The sequence below is a fragment of the Rhinoraja longicauda genome, chromosome 1 (genome assembly GCF_053455715.1).
Source record: "Rhinoraja longicauda isolate Sanriku21f chromosome 1, sRhiLon1.1, whole genome shotgun sequence".
NCBI classification, from domain to species: domain Eukaryota; kingdom Metazoa; phylum Chordata; class Chondrichthyes; order Rajiformes; family Arhynchobatidae; genus Rhinoraja; species Rhinoraja longicauda.
Genome location: NC_135953.1, coordinates 141,141,769 through 141,164,201, shown reverse-complemented (window position 1 = coordinate 141,164,201; position 22,433 = coordinate 141,141,769). Strand labels below are relative to the sequence as shown.

The 22,433-nt window shown below is 51.5% G+C and overlaps 1 protein-coding gene across 1 annotated transcript in view; it reads left to right on the top strand.

Annotated features, from left to right (window-relative positions):
* Positions 1–22,433, top strand: part of LOC144597895 (protein phosphatase 3 catalytic subunit alpha) — a 168,834-nt gene that overhangs the window by 46,590 nt on the left and 99,811 nt on the right. Inside the window, exon 3 of the mRNA XM_078407663.1 lies at positions 9,869–9,980. Coding sequence (XP_078263789.1) covers positions 9,869–9,980 — 112 coding nt within the window. The remainder of the gene's footprint in view (positions 1–9,868; positions 9,981–22,433) is intronic.

The window sequence follows — 22,433 nt, the reverse complement described above, 5'->3', positions numbered from 1 at the left end:
AGACCCGGGTTCCATCCCGACTACGGGTGCTGTCTGTACGGAGTTTGTACGTTCTCCCCGTGACCTGCGTGGGTTTTCTCCGAGATCTTCTGTTTCCTCCCACGCTCCAAAGACGTACCGGTTTGTAGGTTAATTGGCTTGGAAAATGTAAAAATTGTCCTTAGTGGGTGTAGGATAGTGTTAATGTGCGGGGATCGCTGGTTGGCGCGGATGCGGTGGGCCAAAAGGACCTCTTTCCACGCTGTATCTCTAAACTAAACTAAAATACATGGATAGGCGATGTTTCGGGTTGAGACCCTTATTCAGACGGATTGTAATAGTTTAGTTTATTGTCACGTGTATTGAGGTACTGTGAAAAGCTTTTTGTCTAGTGCTATCCAGTCAGTGGAAAGACTATACATGATCACAATCAAGCAGTCCTCAGTGTACAGATACAGGATGAAGGGAATAACGTTCATTGCAAGATACAGTCCAGTAAAGTTAAGTTAAAGATAGTCCGAGGGTCTCCAATGAAGTAGACGGGAGGTCAGGACCACCTTCTAGTTGTTGATCGAATGGTTCAGTTGGGGGGAGAAGCATAGGCAGCATCTCAGGAGAGAAGGAATGGGCGACGTTTCGGGTCGAGACCCTTCTTCAGACTGAATAAATACCTTCGATTTGTACCAGCATCTGCAGTTATTTTCTTACACTTTCGTATAGAACATAGGAATGTCATCGATGTGCGTTCGTTGCTGAGATTGATCCCTCTGACTGCTAGGCGAATGTTGTCAGGTTAATCCGCTGTTTAATGTTGGAACACGTTGTTGCCCCTGGCAACCAAATTATGCCTTTCAAAAACAGAGTTGGCTTTGAAGCTCTGAATTAATGTTTGTGCTCAGTGAGGCATTCCTCTGGTCAAGTTCATTAATTGGTGTCTCTCTATCCCTGGCCCGTTACTGAGCTCATCAGGTATACTTTCCACTGGATTAAAATATTGAAGGAGAGGGGCAGTGCAGGAAACATGTTCCCAATGTTGGGTGAGTCCAGAACCAGGGGCCACAGTCTAAGAATAAAGGGGAGGCCATTTACAACTGAGGTGAGAAGGAACTTTTTCACCCAGAGAGTTGTGAATTCGTGGAATTCTCTGCCACAGAAGGCTGTGGAGGCCAATTCACTGGATGGATTTAAAAGAGAGTTAGATAGAGCTCTAGGGGCTAGTGGAATCAAGGGATATGGGGAGAAGGCAGGCACGGGTTACTGATTGTGGATGATCAGCCATGATCACAATGAATGGCGGTGCTGGCTCGAAGGGCCAAATGGCCTCCTCCTGCACCTATTTTCTGTTTCTGTGTTTCTAGTACCAGCCAAAGATGTTTATGTGGAATGTAAAATGTTTAAAGTCTTCATTATTTCTTCTGGTACTAGTTTAGAGTCATAGAGTCCTACAGCACAGAAAGAGGCCCTTCGGCCCATCGTGTCCGTGCCGCCCGTTACCAAACACAGTCTAATTTTAATCCCATTTTCCCGCAATTGGACCGTAGCCCTGAATGTTGTAGCATTTCAAGTGCCCATCCAAATTCCTCTTAAACGTTGTGAGTGTTCCCGCCTCCACCACCACCCCAGGCAGTGAGTTCCAGACTCCAACCACCCTCTGGGTGAAAAAGTTCTTTCTCACATCCCCCCGAAACCTCCCTCCCCTTACCCTGTATCTATGTCCCCTCGTTGTTGAACCTTCCACCAGTGGAAGAAGTTCCCCGCCATCTACCTTATCTATGCCCCTCATGATCTTGTACACCTCGATCATGTCCCCTCTCAGCCTTCTCTGCTCCAGGGAAAACAACCCAGTCTGCTCAGTCTCTCCTCATAGCCGAGGCCCTTCATCCCTGGCAGCATCCTGGTGAATCTCCTCTGCACCCTCTCCAAAGCTATCACATCCTTTCTATAATGTGGTGACCAGAACTGTACACAATACTCCAGCTGTGGCCTCACCAGTGTTCTGTACAATTCCATCATTACCCCCCCTACTTTTATATTCGATGCCCCGGCTAATGAAGGCCAGTAACCCATATGCCTTTTTGACCACCCTGTCCACCTGTCCTGCTGCCTTCAAGGACTTGTGTACCTGTACTCCAAGGTCCCTCTGTACCCCTGTCTTCCCTAGGGTCCTTCCATTCATGGTGTACTCCCTCTCCAAGTTATTCCTGCCAAAGTGCATCACCTCGCACTTTTCAGGATTCAATTCCATCTGCCACTGCTCCGCCCATCTGACCATCTCATCTATATCTTCCTGCAGCTTGCAGATCCCTTCCTCGCTATTCACCACCCCCCCTAACTTTGTGTCATCTGCAAACTTGCTGATCATGCCCTGTACGTTGACATCCAGATCATTAATGTAGATTACAAACAGTAAGGGACCCAACACCGATCCCTGCGGCACCCCACTGGACACCGGCCTCCAGTCACAGAAGCACCCTTCTACCATCACCCTCTGCCTTCTGTCACTAAGCCAGTTTTTTATCCATTTTGCCAAGGTGCCCTGGATCCCATGGGCTCTTACCTTCTTGACTAATCTCCTGTGTGGGACCTTGTCAAAAGCCTTACTGAAATCCATGTATACCACATCCACTGCACTACCCCCATCTACCTCCTTGGTCACCCCTTCAAAAAATTCAATCAAGTTAGTCAGACACGACCTTCCCTTAACAAAGCCATGTTGACTATCCTTAATTAACCCTCGATCCTCCAAGTGAAGACTGATTCTGTCCCTCAGAATCTTTTCTAGCAGCTTCCCCACCACCGATGTCAGACTCACCGGCCTGTAGTTACCAGGTTTATCCCTACTGCCCTTTTTAAATAATGGCACCACATTAGCTATCCTCCAGTCCTCCGGTACATCCCCTGTTGCGAGAGAGGCTCTGAAAATTTGTGCCAGAGCCCCCGCAATCTCCTCCCTTGCCTCTCTCAGCATCCTGGGATACATCTCGTCAGGGCCCGGAGACTTATCCACTTTTAAGCCTGCCAGACCCTCTAGCACCGACTCCCTGTCAATAGCAATATGCTCAAGAACATCACAACCCTCCTGCTCCATTTCTAAGTCCGCATCGCCCTCCCTCGTAAAAACAGATGCAAAAAAATCATTTAAAACATCTCCTACATCCTCTGGCTCCACACACAGCTTTCCACTATGGTCCCTGATGGGCCCCACTCTTTCCCTCGTTATCCTCTTACCCTTGATATACTTATAGAACACTTTGGGATTTTCTTTTATTTTGCCCGCTAGTGCTATCTCATGGCCCCTTTTTGCTCTCCTAATTTCTTTTTTAAGAACCGCCCTACACCTTCTGTATTCCTCTAATGATGTCTGTGCCTTAAGTTCTTTATGCCTTCCAAAAGCCCCCCTTTTTTTCCGAATCAATCCTACTATATCGTTCGACATCCAAGGTTCTTTGGACTTGTTTGTCCCACCCTTAAACTTTAGGGGAACATGCTTCCTCTGTACTTTTTCAATTATTCCTTTGAATGACTCCCACTGTTCTGATGCGGTCCTCCCCACGAGAAGCTGATCCCAGTCCACCAGGGCCAACTTCTGCCTTATCAGATTAAAATCGGCCTTGCCCCAATTTAGAAATTTTCCTCTTTCCTCTGGTCCTCTTTATCCTTTTCCATTACCACCTTAAATATCACTGAATTGTGATCACTGTCACCAAAATGCTCTGCCACTGACACTTCAGCCACCTGTCCGGCCTCATTTCCCAAGATTAAGTCCAATACCGCCCCCTCCCTTGTTGGACTTTCAACATATTGGCTCAAAAAGCCCTCCTGGATGACCCTTAGGAACTCTGCACCCTCAGGGCCCTTGACACTTTGGCTATCCCAATCAATATTCGGGAAGTTGAAATCCCCTACTATTACTACCCTGTTGTTTTCACACACCCCCGAGATTTGCCTACAAATATGTTCTTCTATTTCCCTCTGACTGTTTGGGGGTCTGTAGTATACACCCAGTAAGGTGCATGCCCCTTTTCTATTTCTCAATTCCACCCAAATAGCCTCATTTGAGGAACCCGCTAATATGTCATCCCTTCTTACAGCACAAATAGATTCTTTGATTAATACTGCAACACCCCCTCCCCTTTTTCCCTGCTCTCTGTCTCTCCTGAAGATTCTATACCCTGGAATATTGAGCTGCCAGTCCTGCCCTTCCTTCAACCATGTTTCCGTAATGGCAACAATGTCGTACTCCCATGTGTTCAGTAACACCTTCAATTCATCCCCCTTGCTTCCAATACTCCTTGCATTAAAATAAATGCCGTTCAGACTTGCCCTACCCCATTGTGCTGGGGCATTCTTGTTCTGCCTCCCAATCTGACCAGTTTTTTCCTCTATATTTTCCTTCTCCTCACCCCCTATACTAGCTCCATGCTGTATCCCAACCCCCTGCCAAATTAGTTTAAACCCTCCCCAACAGTGCTAGCAAACCTCCCCGCCAGGATATTGGTCCCCCTCTGGTTAAGGTGGAGACCGTCCGGCCTATACAGTTCCCACCTTTCCCAGAAACAGGCCCAATTATCCAGAAAAACGAATCCGTCCCCCCTGCTCCAACTCCTGAGCCACACATTAAGCTGCTCTATCCTCCTATTTCTATACTCACTAGCTCGTGGCACAGAGGAGTAATCCAGAGATTACAACCTTAGATGTCCTACACTTCAATCCTCTACCTAGTCCTTTTTTTAACTCTCTTCCTAGCCCCCTAAATTCTCCTTTCAGGACCTCTTCCCTTATCCTACCTATATTGTTGGTACCTATATGTACCACGACCTCTGGCTCCTCTCCCTCCCCTTTCAGGATATCCTGGACACGCTCAGACACATCCCGGACACCGGCACCAGGGAGGCAAACCACCATCCGGGTCTCCCGACTGCGTCCACTGAATCGCCTATCTGACCCCCTCACTATAGAGTCCCCTATTACTATCGCTCTCCTCTTCCTTTCCCTACCCTTCTGAGCAACAGGGCCGGACACTGTGCCAGAGGCCCGGGCACCATCGCTGCCCCCAGGTAGGCTATACTCCCCAACAACACCTAAACAGGAGTATTTATTACCAAGGGGTACATCCACAGGGGTACTCTCTCGTCCCTGCCTCTGCTCCTTGCCCCCCCTAACCGTGACCCACTTGTCTACCTCCCGTGGTCTTGGAGTGACCACCTCTTTATAACTCCTCACTCTCCCTAACCAGACGGAGGTCATCAATCTGCCGCTCCAGGTTCCTAATACGGTCCCTTAGGAGCCCCATCTCGTCACACCTGGCGCAGATGTGGATGTCTGGAAGACTATCAGACTCCCAGATTCCCCACATCCGACACCCAGAACAATAAACTGCCCTGGCACTCATACTCTCCAAACAAAGCCCCGTGCTCGGTTACTAAACCTACCGCCCGGCCGCTGCTCCACCCGCTCCAACCGCCCACCCAAAAGAACTGAGTGATCTCCTGGGAGAGGCGAAAAACCGGATTAAAAACCCAGGCCAATTTGGGAATAAAAAATCCGGGAAATTCCTCTCCGACCCCCAAGCTAGGCGATCGAAACTTGTCCGGGAGATCACACAGGTCTTACTCCTTACTATCCCCACACAATACTTCCCAAGCTGCTGCTGGTGCTGGTGCTGCTGCTGGTGCTGGTGCTGCTGCTGGTGCTGCTGCTGGTGCTGCTGCTGCTGCTGCTGCTGCTGCTGCTGCTGCTGCTGCTGCTGCTGCTGCTGCTGCTGCTGCTGCTGCTGCTGCTGCTGCTGCTGCTGCTGCTGCTGCTGCTGCTGCTGCTGCTGCTGCTGCTGCTGCTGCTGCTGCTGCTGCTGCTGCTGCTGCTGCTGCTGCTGCTGCTGCTGCTGCTGCTGCTGCTGCTGCTGCTGCTGCTGCTGCTGCTGCTGCTGCTGCTGCTGCTGCTGCTGCTGCTGCTGCTGCTGCTGCTGCTGCTGCTGCTGCTGCTGCTGCTGCTGCTGCTGCTGCTGCTGCTGCTGCTGCTGCTGCTGCTGCTGCTGCTGCTGCTGCTGCTGCTGCTGCTGCTGCTGCTGCTGCTGCTGCTGCTGCTGCTGCTGCTGCTGCTGCTGCTGCTGCTGCTGCTGCTGCTGCTGCTGCTGCTGCTGCTGCTGCTGCTGCTGCTGCTGCTGCTGCTGCTGCTGCTGCTGCTGCTGCTGCTGCTGCTGCTGCTGCTGCTGCTGCTGCTGCTGCTGCTGCTGCTGCTGCTGCTGCTGCTGCTGCTGCTGCTGCTGCTGCTGCTGCTGCTGCTGCTGCTGCTGCTGCTGCTGCTGCTGCTGCTGCTGCTGCTGCTGCTGCTGCTGCTGCTGCTGCTGCTGCTGCTGCTGCTGCTGCTGCTGCTGCTGCTGCTGCTGCTGCTGCTGCTGCTGCTGCTGCTGCTGCTGCTGCTGCTGCTGCTGCTGCTGCTGCTGCTGCTGCTGCTGCTGCTGCTGCTGCTGCTGCTGCTGCTGCTGCTGCTGCTGCTGCTGCTGCTGCTGCTGCTGCTGCTGCTGCTGCTGCTGCTGCTGCTGCTGCTGCTGCTGCTGCTGCTGCTGCTGCTGCTGCTGCTGCTGCTGCTGCTGCTGCTGCTGCTGCTGCTGCTGCTGCTGCTGCTGCTGCTGCTGCTGCTGCTGCTGCTGCTGCTGCTGCTGCTGCTGCTGCTGCTGCTGCTGCTGCTGCTGCTGCTGCTGCTGCTGCTGCTGCTGCTGCTGCTGCTGCTGCTGCTGCTGCTGCTGCTGCTGCTGCTGCTGCTGCTGCTGCTGCTGCTGCTGCTGCTGCTGCTGCTGCTGCTGCTGCTGCTGCTGCTGCTGCTGCTGCTGCTGCTGCTGCTGCTGCTGCTGCTGCTGCTGCTGCTGCTGCTGCTGCTGCTGCTGCTGCTGCTGCTGCTGCTGCTGCTGCTGCTGCTGCTGCTGCTGCTGCTGCTGCTGCTGCTGCTGCTGCTGCTGCTGCTGCTGCTGCTGCTGCTGCTGCTGCTGCTGCTGCTGCTGCTGCTGCTGCTGCTGCTGCTGCTGCTGCTGCTGCTGCTGCTGCTGCTGCTGCTGCTGCTGCTGCTGCTGCTGCTGCTGCTGCTGCTGCTGCTGCTGCTGCTGCTGCTGCTGCTGCTGCTGCTGCTGCTGCTGCTGCTGCAGCACCAGATAGCTGCTGCTGCTGCTGCACCAGATAGGTGCTGGTGCTGCTGCCTATCTGACCCCCTCACTATAGAGTCCCCTATTACTATCGCTCTCCTCTTCCTTTCCCTACCCTTCTGAGCAACAGGGCCGGACACTGTGCCAGAGGCCCGGGCACCATCGCTGCCCCCAGGTAGGCTATACTCCCCAACAACACCTAAACAGGAGTATTTATTACCAAGGGGTACATCCACAGGGGTACTCTCTCGTCCCTGCCTCTGCTCCTTGCCCCCCCTAACCGTGACCCACTTGTCTACCTCCCGTGGTCTTGGAGTGACCACCTCTTTATAACTCCTCACTCTCCCTAACCAGACGGAGGTCATCAATCTGCCGCTCCAGGTTCCTAATACGGTCCCTTAGGAGCCCCATCTCGTCACACCTGGCGCAGATGTGGATGTCTGGAAGACTATCAGACTCCCAGATTCCCCACATCCGACACCCAGAACAATAAACTGCCCTGGCACTCATACTCTCCAAACAAAGCCCCGTGCTCGGTTACTAAACCTACCGCCCGGCCGCTGCTCCACCCGCTCCAACCGCCCACCCAAAAGAACTGAGTGATCTCCTGGGAGAGGCGAAAAACCGGATTAAAAACCCAGGCCAATTTGGGAATAAAAAATCCGGGAAATTCCTCTCCGACCCCCAAGCTAGGCGATCGAAACTTGTCCGGGAGATCACACAGGTCTTACTCCTTACTATCCCCACACAATACTTCCCAAGCTGGTGCTGGTGCTGGTGCTGCTGCTGGTGCTGCTGCTGGTGCTGCTGGTGCTGCTGCTGGTGCTGCTGCTGCTGCTGCTGCTGCTGCTGCTGCTGCTGCTGCTGCTGCTGCTGCTGCTGCTGCTGCTGCTGCTGCTGCCTTTAGTCTAATTTAGTTTATTAGTTTAGTTCAGTTTAGTTTATTGTCACGTGTACCGAGGTACAGTGAAAAGCTTTTGTTGCGTGCTATCCAGTCAGCGGAAAGACTATACATGATTACAATCGAGCCATTCACAGTGTACAGATACAGGATAAAGGGAATAACGTTTAGTGCAAGGTAAAGCCAGCAACGTCCAATCAAGGATAGTCCTAGGGTCACCAATGTGGTAGATAGTAGTTCAGCACTGCTCTCTGGTTGTGGTAGGATGATTCAGTTGCCCGATAACAGCTGGGAAGAAAAATCCATGTCCCTGAATCTGGTGGTGTGCGTTTTCATGCGTCTATCCTTATATTGTCTCGTGTACCGAGCGAGATACAGTGCAAAGCTTTTGTTGATGTAAGTGTTCTTCATGGAAACTTTAGTTTCTATTTGATTGACAATCTTTTTCCCAGGATAGAGAATTCAAAAATGAGAGGGCACAGGCTTCAGGTGAGCGGGGAGAGATTTAAGAGAGACGGCGAGAGTTTTTTCACTCAGAGGGTAGTCCGTACCTGGAACGAGCTGCCAGAGGAAGCTATAGAGGCGGAGACAGTTATGACTTTTGTACAGACATATGGTTCGGTGGGGCTGAGAGGGCCATGGGCCAAACGCAGGTAAATGGAACTCGTCCAGTAGGCTAACTTGGTTAACCTCTCTCTTCCCCCCGGTCACTCCCTCTTCTCCCCTCTCCCATCGGGCAAGAGGTACAGAAGTGTGGAAACGCACACCTCCAGATTCAGGGACAGTTTCTTCCCAGCTGTTATCAGGCATCTGAACCATCCTACCACAACCAGAGAGCGGTCCTGACCTCCCATCTACCTCATTGGAGACCCTCAGACTATCTTCAATCGGACTTTACTGGACATTATCTTGCACTAAACGTTATTTCCTTTATCCTGTATCTGTACACTGTGGACGGCTCGATTGTAATCATGCATTGTCTTTCCGCTGGCAGGTTAGCGTGCAACAAAAGCTTCTCACTGTACCTCAGTACACGTGACACTAAACGAAACTAAACTAAAAGGGCAAGAGGGCCGAATTGGCCTGTTTCCGTGCTACGTAGCTCTCTGACTCTATTTTCTCCATCTATATAAATGGAAGATGGTTACAAAATGCAAGTTAGATGCGTGAAAACAATTGCAATTGAGTACAGTGAAGTTTACTGCCAGGTGTACCGAGGTACAGTGTAAAGCTTTTGTTGTGTGCTATCCAGCCAGCAGAACGACAGTACATGGTTACAATCGAGCCGCTTACAGTGTACCAGACCACCCGTTGGGTCCAAACCTCTCCCGCATTGGTCTAGCACCCTCCCCTTCCCCACTCCAAACGCGTACAGCAAGATCCCAGGGTATATCTGCCCCGTGGCCATGGGCGGGCGAGGGGGGAGAGGAAAGGGGAGAGGGAGCCACTCAACCCGGCCCTGTGGAGCCCTTGGGTTTCCGCTGTGACAGCCCTGGGGCCGGGGGGGGGGAAGATACATGATAAGGGAATAATGTTTGGTGCAAGGTAAAGCCAGGAAAGTCGGATCAAGGATAGTCTTAGGGTCACCAGTGAGCTAGATGGTAGTTCAGCACTGGTCTCTGGTTACGGTTTACAGGAGTGTGGTCTCTGTCTGAGATGGATGGTGTAATCATTCATTTGTCTCCATTAACACTGGGGCCAGTGTCTGCATCTGCCGTTGATAATTATTCCTGACAGGTGTCCCAGAAGGTAGAGAGTTATTCAAGTTTCTCTGCCCGGCCACACTGCCTCAGCTCATGTGCGTACACATTGGTGACCTTGTTTGTGACTCGGGGACTCTGTTTGTCTTTCAGTGCGTGTTGTACCTCTGGGCCTTGAAAATCCTGTATCCAAAAACGTTGTTTCTCCTTCGCGGGAATCACGAGTGCCGGCATTTGACGGAGTATTTCACCTTTAAGCAGGAATGTGAGTATGGATTGCTCTCTGTGTCTGTTACCTCCATGCTGCTGTTCTGGCCCACGATTAACGGGCAGAGTCGCAGGGGGAATATTTATGTTGTTGATTAGACCTGGTACACGGGCGGTCACGGTGGCGCAGCGGTAGAGTTACTGCCTTACAGCAAATGCAGACCCGGGTTCCATCCCCACTACGGGTGCTGTCTGTACGGAGTTTGTACGTTCTCCCCGTGACCTGCGTGGGTTTTCGCCGCGATCTTCAGTTTCCTCCCACACTCCAAAGACGTGCAGGTTTGTAGGTTAATTGGCTTGGTAAATGTAAAAATTGTCCCTAGTGGGTGTAGGATAGTGTTAATGTGCGGGGATCGCTGGTCGGCGCGGACCCGGTGGGCCGAAAGGGCCTGTTTCCGCGCTGTATCTCTAAACTAAACTAAAAAAAGAGCCTGTTGGTTGCTGGGAAGAAGCTGTTCTTGAACCTGGAGGTCATGGTTTTCAGGCTCCTGTACCTTCTTCCCGATGGTAGCAGCGAGATGAGAGCGTGGCCAGGGTGGTGTGGGTCAGTGAGAGTGTGGCCAGGGGGGTGTGGGTCAGTGAGAGTGTGGCCAGGGTGGTGTGGGTCAGTGAGAGTGTGGCCAGGGTGGTGTGGGTCAGTGAGAGTGTGGCCAGGGGGGTGTGGGTCAGTGAGAGTGTGGCCAGGGTGGTGTGGGTCAGTGAGAGTGTGGCCAGGGTGGTGTGGGTCAGTGAGAGTGTGGCCAGGGTGGTGTGGGTCAGTGAGAGTGTGGCCAGGGTGGTGTGGGTCAGTGAGAGTGTGGCCAGGGTGGTGTGGGTCAGTGAGAGTGTGGCCAGGGTGGTGTGGGTCTCTGATGATGCTGGCTGCCATTTTGAGGCAGCGACTCCTGTAGATCCCTTTGATGGTGGGGAAGTCAGTACCCGATCTCCTTCGTTCCTGGGCATTGGAGTTACTGAACCAGGCTGATGAGCAACCAGTCAGTGTGATCTCCACCGTACCACTGGTGGAAGTTCAACAGAGTATTTGTCGAGAAACCAAATCTCTTCACAATTCTAAGGAAGTAGAGATGTTGGTGAGATTTCTTAGACAAGAGGCAATAGACAATAAGTGCAGGAGGAGAACGCCAGCACCGCCATTCACTGTGATCATGGCTGATCATCCACAATCAGTACCTCGTTCCTGCTTTCTCCCCATATCCCTTGGCTCCGCTATCTTTAAGAGCTCTATCTAACTCTCTTGAAAACATCCAGAGAATTGGACTGTGGCAGACAATTCCACAGATTCACAACTCTCTGGGTGAAAAGGTTCTTCCCCATCTTCGTTCTAAATTATTCTTAAACTGTGGCCCCTGGTTCTGGACTCCCCCCAACATCGGGAACATGTTTCCTGCCTCTCGCGTGTCCAATCCCTTAATAATCTTATATGTTTCAATAAGATCCCCTCTCACCCGTCTAAATTCCAGTGTATATTGGAATATTGGCAGGAAACATTCTTTCAACATACGACAGTACCGCCATCCCGGGAATTAATCTGGTGAACCTACGCTGCACTCCCTCATTAGCAAGAACGTCCTTCCTCAAATTAGGAGACCAAAACTGCACACAGCACTCCAGGTGTGGTCTCACCAGGGCCCTGCACAACTGCAGATTCTTTGAGACTGCAATGATGTGCTGGGTCCCGGACAGATCTTCAGAGTAGAACCCTCAGCTGGTGATCCTCTTCACCACTGTCCTCTCGATGGACACAGTTTGTGGATATCTGCTTTATCCTCCAGAACTAGGCGTTAGCGGAGATTTGGTGGTGTTCAAAATGATTCATGATCAATCTCGAATGATTTTGATAGAGTAAATGAGGAGGTGTGTTTCCAGTGCCAGAGAGGATTATTAGCCCACGGGGCAGGCAGATTAAAAACAATTGGCAAATAATTCTTTTGCAGAAATTTCAATGATTAAATGGTGCTTCTATTGCCCCATGTGCAAAGTATAAATGCTCAGTGAAATTCTTTTCTTCCCTATAGCCCAGTAGAGTATTGCCGTACCCAAGCCTATCCCCGATTAGCAAGTGTACAGATATAGTCCACTGATCCCGCATGCAAGAGGCTCCATGTTTTGGTGCCATTTTCCAAGTCTAGTCCGCGCTCTAGTTGTTATGAGCGGTGCCCGTTCCAGGCGAGCCCCAGGCTGCTGCAGGGCCTCCAGCCGTCGCCTTCCTCGCCCGTCCACCTTTGTTCCCCGGGGTTCCTCCCACGGCCGGCCTGGGGGGTGCGGTAGGCCAAACCCCGGTTCCCTCCCCTCACCCCTCGCCCGTCACATTCGTCACCACCGGCTCCATCCTCCCGGTCTCTGTTCTTCAGGGGACAGGCAGGGGCCGGCTCGGCGGCTCCCCCTACAGGCTGGGCCCCCCGGGTGCTAGAGCAGAGGCCGGCTCCCCCTACAGGCCGGGCCCCCCGGGTGCTAGAGCAGAGGCTGGCTCGGCGGCTCCCCCTAAAGGCCGGGTCCCCCGTGTGCTAGAGCAAGGGCCGGCTCAGCGCCTCCCCCTACAGGCCGCGGTGCTTCCGCCACTGGGCACCGCGTTCTTGGAGCTTCAGGTTTGTAGCATTGTGGGGGGTAACAGTGGAGTGGGTATCTCAGAGCCAGCACAGGCACCACGTCCTGCGTTGTCTTTCTATTCCAATTAGCTTCAAGACGTTGTGACATTCACATGTCGTGCAGTGCTAGGCAGTGCTGAAATGACAGCTTGCACCAACTGGTGGTGTGTGGCTGAATTCCCACAGAACCTCTCTGATCTTCTATCGCTGTGTGATCTGCAATCAAAAGGTACTGTTGCACTCGTGTTCACTGCCTCGGTCTGTCCAGCTGTAAACAGCACATCTGCCTGCCTCTGCAGAGGTTAATCACCGGGATGGAGAGACTGTCATATGAGGAAAGATTGGAAAGCCTGGGCTTGTAATCACTGGAATTTAGAAGGATGAGAGGGGATCTTATAGAGATGTATAAAATTATAAAAGGACTGGACAAGCCAGATGCAGGAAAAATGTTCCCAATGTTGGGGGAGTCCAGAACCAGGGGCCACAGTCTAAGAATAAAGGGGAGGCCATTTAAAACTGAGGTGAGAAGAAACTTTTTCACCCAGAGAGTTGTGAATTTGTGGAATTCTCTGCCACAGAAGGCAGTGGAGGTAATTCACTGGGTGGATTTAAAAGAGAGTTAGATAAAGCTCAAGGAGCTAGTGGAATCAAGGGATATGGGGAGAAGGCAGGAACGGGTTACTGATTGTGGATGATCATCCATGGCATGATCAACAAGGAAGCTCAATGCCAGCTAACCGTCACCCTCAATGGGTCACCCCTACCCTACAACCCATTTCCTACATACCTCGGGGTGAAACTAGATCGGCAGCTGACCTACAAGCAACACCTTGAAGCTCTCCGTGCTAAAGTCTCGGCACGGAACAACCTCCTGTGTTGCTTGGCCGGATCGTCATGGGGCGCCAGGACATCTACTCTCGGAACCAGTGCTCTTGCACTCGTGTACAGCGCCGCTGAGTACGCCACCCCAGCATGGTGCCGCAGCGCTCATACCAGCAAGCTAGACGCCACCCTCAACGACACCATGCGGATCATCACTGGCTGCCTACGCCCAACTCCGACGGATCTCCTGCCGGTGCTCGCAGGTATCGCACCCGCCAAGCTTCGCAGAGAGTTCTTCACTCATAGACTGGTGTGCAAGGCCACATCGGACGCCAAACATCCTTTGCACCACCTCGCCCAGGATTCACAGCAACTGGGACCTCAACACCTGTCATCTCATCACCCTTTCTCCCGTCATGCAGCGACCCTCTGTGGCTCCGGTGTCAACATACTAGGAGCATGGAGAACCAGCTGGGAACAGACATCGCAACCTCCTCAATTCACTGTCGCACCAAACACCACAGCCCCACCCGGCTCGGACATGCCCCGCAAAGAGTGGGTCGCCCTGAACCGGCTCCGCACAGGGGTCGTCCGGTTCAACGCCAACATGCATCGTTGGGGGTTGCATCCATCATCAGCCTACGTGTGTGGAGCAGACCAGCAAACAGCGCAGCACGGCATGTTCGACTGCACTGTCCTCCGTCCCCCTGGTGGAGGGGTAGACCTCACGGCCCTCGACAACAGCACATTGCACTGGCTACAGCGCCTGGAGGGGGGCACATAACTCCTGCTGCCTCAAACGCAAGAAGAAGAATCACCCATGATCACAATGAATGGCGGTGCTGGCTCAAAGGGCCAAATGGCCTCCTCCTGCACCTATTTCTATGTTTCAAAGCGGTCGGTGTGAGTGCGGAGAACATTAAAGGGGGAAGAAGTGTGTTGGAGCGGGGAGCTGGAGTGTTGCCTGCTTGCAAGTGTTGTCAAGCTGGAGAGGGTGGTAGAGAAGATTTACAACGATGTCGCCAGGCTCGAGGGCCTGAGCTACATGGGGAGGTTGACCTGGCTGGGTCTCTATTCCTTGGAGCGCAGGTGGATGAGGGGTGATCTTATAGGGGTGTACAAAATCATGAGAGGAATAGATCGGGTAGACGCACAGAATCATTTATCCAGAGTAGTGGAATCGAGAACCAGAGGACCGAGGTTTAATGTGACGGGGGGAGAAATGTAATAGAAACAGTGTTCAGTTCTGGGTTCCATGTTCTAGGAAAGATATTGTCAAGCTTGAAAGGGATCAGAAAAGATTTACGAGGATGTTGCCAGGACTAGAGGGTGTGAGCTACAGGGAGAGGTTGAGCAGGCTGGGTCTCTATTCCTTGGAGCGCAGGAGGATGAGGGGAGATCTTATAGAGGTGTACAAAATCATGAGAGGAATAGATCGGGTAGATGCACAGTCTTTTGCCCAGAGTAGGGGAATCGAGGACCAGAGGACATAGGTTCAATGTGAAGGGGAAAGATTTAATAGGAATCTGAGGGGTAGCTTTTCCACACAGTGGGTGGTGGGTGCATGGAACAAGCTGCCAGAGGAGGTAGTTGAGGCTGGGACTATCCCATCATTTAAGAAACAGTTGGACAGGTACATGGATAGGACAGGTTAGAAACATAGAACATAGAAAATAGGTGCAGGAGTAGGCCATTCGGCCCTTCGAGCCTGCACCGCCATTCAATATGATCATGGCTGATCATCCAGCTCAGTATCCTGTACCTGCCTTCTCTCCATACCCCCTGATCCCTTTAGAAAAAAGGGCCACATCTAACTCCCACATCTAGGAGGGATATGGACCAAGCGCAGGCAAGTGGGACTAGTGTAGCTGGGACATGTTGGGCGGTGTGGGTGAGTTGGGCTGAAGGGCCTGTTTCCACACTGTATCACTCTATGACTCTAGTGTAGCTGGGACATTGTTGGCCGGTGTGGGTGAGTTGTGCTGAAGGGCCTGTTTCCACACTGTATCACTCTATGACTCTATCTATTACTCTAACCGGTGTGGGAGTATCTTTTTTACACAAAACGTAGTGGGCGTATGGAACAGGCTGTGGAGGAGGGAGTTAAGGCAGGTTCCATCGCAATGCTTAGGAACATTGCCTCTCTGAACCATTTGGACAGGTACATAGATGAGACAGGTTTAGAAGGATGTGGGCCAAGCGCAGGCAGAGGGACAAGTGTAGATGGGGCATGTTGGTCGGTGTGGACAAGTTGGGCCGATGGGCCTGGCTCCACGCTGTCATCACCATCATCGGCGGTCACTGGAAGCGAGTGTGACTGTCCTCTCCATAGGGTCGGACGCCTGTGCGTGACTTTGTTTAACGTGGGGAGACTGGTGCACAGACAGCCACCACACGGTCCTTGACAGATCTGGGTCAGGACCCAGTGGCGTGGAGTCCAAGACGACCGGGGACCCTTTTCTGCCGCAGCCTTCATCCATCCGCCTTCCCAGCCGTTGTGACGCTCCACTAAAGTCAGCCGCCATCCTCCCTCCGCCTGTTCCACCGTTGAGGTCTTGGTTGGATTGCTCTTTGTCAGGGACCTCCCCCTCGACCTTACCACCATGGGTGACCCCACCAGGAGCGTAGCTCCAGACGGCATCGCTCTCAGGATCTCAGGACCACACAAGCTTCTCCACCACCACAAGCTGACAATCCACGCTGTATCACTCGAAGACCCTCTCTACGACTCTCAAGCCTGAAGCATTTTCCACCTCAGGCATGGGGGGTGTGTCTGAGCGGTGTCTGCTGTCCATGAAGTATATCTTGTGCTCAGAGCTTTGAGAGTTGGGAAGCTGCATTGGGCCAGAGAGGATGCAACGGCGTGGCACCTCTCTGGTGTCTCCATGTTTCACTGAAGCAGTACACTGAATGGAGTGCAGTTTGCCTGACTTTGACCTGGAGCATTGCAAGCTGCTGTCAAGGAGCCCCGTGGTGTGAACTCCCTGTTCTGCTGCCAAGGCACGTTCTCAGAAACTCTTGGCAGCGTATTTCCTTGCAAGCCAGGAACCTGTACTTTGCTTGACTCATCTAAAGCACCGACTGCCTGCCTCTGCAACTTGCTCACGGTGCAGCTGACATAAGATACGCAGAGCCGAAACAGGCCCTTCGGCCCACCGAGTCTGTGCCGCCAGCGATCACCCTGCACACCAGCACAGTCCTACACACTGGGGAGCAACTTACAATTCTACCCAAGCCAATGAACCTACAAACCTGCACGTCTTCCGAGTGTGGGAGGAAACCGGAGCACCCGGAGAAAACCCACCTGGTCACAGGGAGAACGTACAAACTCCGTACGGACAGCACCCGTAGTCAGGATCAAACGCGGGTCTGTGGCGCTGTGAGGCAGCAACTCCAGCGCTGCGCCACCGTGCACGACAACTAAACAAGCTCATGGGTGGCGCCAATTCCTTCAACAGTCAGTGTGCCTGTCGATCTCCGCAGAGGTTTGCTAACAGCGCCAGGCAGCAGTGGTGAATCGCCTGCAAGCTGGCTTGGCACTGACTCTACTGATGAATTGTGGCCAAAGGACTGCCCGGAAAGATGGATTGCAAAATCTGAAGAAGCAAAGTGACTTGAGGAGGGGAGGCAGGGGAGCTGGCAACCTCAGCAGCAGAAGCCACAGCCGCCAGCGGTATCTGTGATGGCACAACGTCGCAGTGGTAGAGTTGCTGCCTTACCGTGCCAGGCAGCCGGGCTCCACCCTGACAAAGACCCGACGGGTAAACCTTTATGTCTCAATATCAGACGTTGAGGGGACACCTATTAGCAGTTTATAAATTGATCAGAGGCACAGATAGGGGCGAGACCAAGCGCAGGCTCGGCGATCGATTCGCTTAACACCTCCACTCAGTCCATCTTCACCAACCTGATCTATAGAGTTATAGAGATGTATAAAATTATAAAAGGACTGGACAAGCTAGATGCAGGAAAAATGTTCCCAATGTTGGGGGAGTCCAGAACCAGGAAGCTGCATTGGGCCAGAGAGGATGCAGGGGAGGGTGTGTCTGAGCGGTGTCTGCTGTCCGTGAAGTATATCTTGTGCTCAGAGCTTTGAGAGTTGGGAAGCTGCATTGGGCCGGAGACGATGCAACGGCGTGGCAAGAATAAAGGGGAGGCCATTTAAAACTTAGGTGAGAAAAAACGTTTTCACCCAGAGAGTTGTGAATTTGTGGAATTCTCTGCCACAGAGGGCAGTGGAGGCCAATTCACTGGATGAATTTAAAAGAGAGTTAGATAGAGCTCTTAGGAGCTAGTGGAATCAAGGGATATGGAGAGAAGGCAGGCACGGGTTACTGATTGTGGATGATCAGCCATGATCACAATGAATGGCGGTGCTGTCTCGAAGGGCCAAATGGCCTCCTCCTGCACCTATTTTCTATGTTTCTATCTCCGGTGGCTCAGCACTTCAACTCCCCCTCCCACTCCCAATCTGACCTTTCTGTCCTGGGCCTCCTCCATTGTCAGAGTGAGGCCCAGCGCAAATTGGAGGAACAGCACCTCATATTTCGCTTGGGTAGTTTAAAACCCAGCGGTATGAACATTGACTTCTCTAACTTCAGATCGTCCCTGCTTTCCCACTCTATCCCCTCCCCCTTCCCGGATCTCCCACTAGTCTTCCTGTCTCCGACTACATCCTACCTTTGTCCATCAGTCTGAAGAAGGGTCTCGACCCGAAACGTCACCCATTCCTTCTCTAGAGGTCATAGCTTCAGAATTAAAGGATGTTCCTTTCGGAACGAGATGAGGAGGAATTTCTTCAGTCAGACGGCGGTGAATCTGTGGGATTCTTTGCCACAGAAGGCTGTGGAGGCCAAGTCAGTGGATATATTTAAGGCACAGGTAGATAGATCCTTCATTAGTGCGGGTGTCAGGGGTTATGGGGAGAAGGCAGGAGAATGGGGTTAAGAGGGAGAGATAGATCAGCCATGATTGAATGGCGGAGTAGAACTGATGGGCCGAATGGCCTGGTTTTTCTCCGATCACTTATGACCTTATGAAACCGGAGCATGCAGAGGAAACCCACGCAGTCACAGGCAGATCGTGCAAACTCCACACAGACAGCACCAGAGGGCAGGTTTCAACCCGAATCTCTGGTGCGGTGAGGCAGCAGCTCTACTAGCTGCACCATAAATCGAAGCATTGAGATCATTTTCATCAAAATTGGTGCAAAGTTGTGGCGAATCTTTGACATTTCATCGGAAATTAAGAGTAAATAACCAAACATGAAGAGGCTGGATGCAAGAAAGCATCAGAGAACATTCAGCGTCTTTCGTATCCACTTCTTAGCTTCCTCTGACAGCTCATTCCAGGTACGGATGACCCTCTGAGTGGAGAACGTTGCCCCTCACTGTCCCTTTTAAATCTCTCCCCCTCACCTTAAGCCTGCGCCCTCTAGTGTTAGAATCATCTATCCTGGGGGGAAAGACTGAGCGTTCAGTTTATCCATGCCCCTCATGATCTTGTACAACTCAATAAGGTCGCCCCTCAGCCTCCTACACTCCAAGAGAAAAAGTCCCAGCTTATCCAACCTCTCCCTGTAACTCAAGCTCAAAAGCCCATGTAACATCCTGTTGAAGATAGACACAAAAAGCTGGAGTAACTCAGCAGGTCAGGCAGCATCTCTGGAGAACATGGACACAGAGTGCTGGAGTAACTCAGCGGGTCAGGCAGCATCTCTGGAGAACATGGACACAGAGTGCTGGAGTAACTCAGCGGGTCAGGCAGCATCTCTGGAGAACATGGACACAGAGTGCTGGAGTAACTCAGCGAGTCAGGCAGCATCTCTGGAGAACATGGACACAGAGTGCTGGAGTAACTCAGTGGGTCAGGCAGCATCTCTGGAGAACATGGACACAGAGTGCTGGAGTAACTCAGCGGGTCAGGCAGCATCTCTGGACAACATGGACACAGAGTGCTGGAGTAACTCAGCGGCTCAGGCAGCATCTCTGGAGAACATGGATAGGTGACGTTTCGGGTCCAGACCCTTCTTCAGACTGGTGGATCTCCTCTGCATCCTTCCCAACTGAATGGCATCCTTTCTGTGGCTGGGCGAGCAGAACTGCACACAGTACTCCAAGTGTGGTCTCACCAACGACTTGTAAAGCTGCATCAAGATGTCCGAACACTTTGACTGCCTGAGAAGACGGCAGGGAAGAGAGAAGACATGCTGGCCTTCCATCACAGTGAGGAGGTGACTGGAGGAGACTCACAGTGATGGACGGTCTTTGTTTTATGTTGGTTTTTGTGACTGTGTGTTTTATTGCTTTCTTTTTTTTTATTGCCTCTCATTGTTGACTGTGGGTAAAGTAATTTTGTCCAAAAACATGTTTTGGGATGGCAATAAAGGTACTTTATTATTATTATTATTATTATTATTATTATTATTATTATATTTTATGCATACATCTCGTAATGAAAGTAAGGCGTGTCAAATGCCTTCTTCACCACCCTGTCCACCTGACAGTACCTTCAGGGGATGGCATACCCAGATCTCTTATGTCTACAACACTCCAGGGCTCTACCATTGACTGTGTTCGTCCTGTCCCCGTGTGACATGCCAACGTGTACACCCAAGTCGTTAATCTGTGCGCATTCTTTCTTAGCGCGGACGCCTGGGAATTCAGTGGTACTCTGTCATTGCTGAATGTTTCGCTTGCTGTTTGCCAATTTACAGGGGACAGTGAAAACCGATGTGTGTGACTGCCTGCTCGTTATTTAAACACAGGGATTGCCCAATTACATTTCCAAGCAGGGGGGGAGAGAGAAAGAAAATGCTCAAACGAGCTAAGATTCAAAAAGGAAAAAATGCAAGCAGTGTGACAGAGACATTAATAGCTTGATTAAATGCCCAAAACAGTGACAGATGGGTGTCAGTGGCAGCTAATGTGAGGGCTCTTCCCTTCAGATGTAACATTGACAGTGTTTTGTGGACGATATCAAAGTTTAATGAGGCTGAGTGATGTAAACATGCTGGGCACGGTGTGGGAATGAATTGCTGCCCTGCACACGAGGACAATAGACAATAGGTGCAGGAGGAGGCCATTCGGCCCTTCGAGCCGGCACCGCCATTCACTGTGATCATGGCTGATCATTCTCAATCAGTACCCCGTTCCTGCCTTCTCCCCACACCCCCTGACTCCGCTATCTTTAAGAGCTCTATCTAACTCTCTCTTGAAAGCATCCAGAGAATTGGCCTCCACTGCCTTCTGAGGCAGAGAATTCCACAGATTCACAACTTTCTGAGTGAAAAAGTTTTTCCTCATCTCCGTTCTAAATGACCTACCCCTTATTCTTAAACTGTGTGGCCCGTGGTTCTGGACTCCCCCAACATTGGGAACATGTTTCCTGTCTCTAGCTTGTCCAATCCCTTAATAATCTTATATGTTTCAATAAGATCCCCTCTCATCCTTCTAAATTCCAGTGAATACAAGCCCATTCACTCCATTCTTTCAACGAATGACAGTCCCGCCATCCCGAGAATTAACCTCATGAACCTACGCTGCACACCCTCAATAGCAAGAATGTCCTTCCTCAAATTTGGAGACCAAAACTCCACACAATACTCCAGGTGCGGTCTCACTGGGGCCCTGTACAACTGCAGAAGGACCTCTTTGTTCCTATACTTAACTCCTCTTGTTATGAAGGCCAACATGCCATAAGCTTTCTTCACTGCCTGCTGATCCTGCATGCTTACTTTCAGTGTACCTGCATGCTTACTTTCAAGGACATAAGATTTCGGAGCAGAATTAGTCCATTCGGCCCCTCAAGTCTACTCCACCATTCAATTCTGGGCTGTTCTATCTCTCCCCCTCAACCCCATTCTCCAGGCTTCTTCCCGTAAACTTTGACGCCCTTACTAATTAAGTACCTGTCAATCTCCACTTTAAAGATACATAATGATGACCTCCATGGCCGTCTGTGGCAATGAATTCCACAGATTCACCACCCTCTCTGGCTGAAGAGATTCCTTCTCATCTCCATTCTAAAGGTCGGTCCTTTTATTCTGAGGCTGTGGCCTCTGGTCCTGGACTCTCCCACTAGTGGAAACATCCTCTTCACTTCCACTATCTAGGCATTCTCTGCACATCCAATCTACTATATATATGACACTGGAGTACTAGGGCGGAGATTACACAACAGGTATATAAATCCTTGGGTAGACCATGTTAGGGCAACTGCAGCAGTTAAATACAACAGTGATCGGCTGTGCCCTGGAGGGATCTAGGAGTGCAGGTACATAGTTCCCTGAAGTGGTATTGCAGATGAATAGGGAGTGTTGTAGAGCAAAGGGATCGAGGATTGCAGGTACATAGTTCCCTGAAAGTGGTGTCACAGGTAGTTAGGGAGTGTTGCAGAGCAGAGGGAGATAGGAGTACAGGTGCATAGTTCCCTGAAGTGGTGTCACAAGTAGATAGGGAGAGTTGTAGAGCAGAAGGATCTAGGAGTGCAGGTGCATAGTCCCCTGAAGTGGTGGTCACAGGTAGATGGGGAGTGTTGTAGAGCAGAAGGATCTAGGAGTGCAGGTACATAGTTCCCCTGAAAGTAGTGTTGCAGGTAGCTAGGTTGGAGAAGGAGGCTTGGTGGGTGTGCTCTCCTGTCCAGACGCTGGATGGATAGCCTGATATAACTGGTAGAAAAAATGCAAAAGCTGAATTCTTAGGCAATCTAATGTCGTTTTAACTTCTGAAGGGTAGAAAGGTAATTGATAAGAGAGTTCCTGTTAGTACAAGGGGCAAGCACGAAGGGAGATAGCGTGAAGATTGGCAAAAGAACCAGAAATGTCACGAAGCACATTCTTATTTCAGTGAGTAGTTGACATCTCAAAGGCACAGCTGGGGGGTGGTACTGGAGGCAGCAGATTCAGTGATAGCTTGAGAAAGCGGAGCTGGCTACTTTACTTTAGTTCATTAGTTTAACTTATTTTAGTTTAGTTTATCGTCACTTGCACCGAGGTACAGTGAAAGGCTTTTTTTGTAGCGTGCTATCCAGTCAGCGGAAAGACT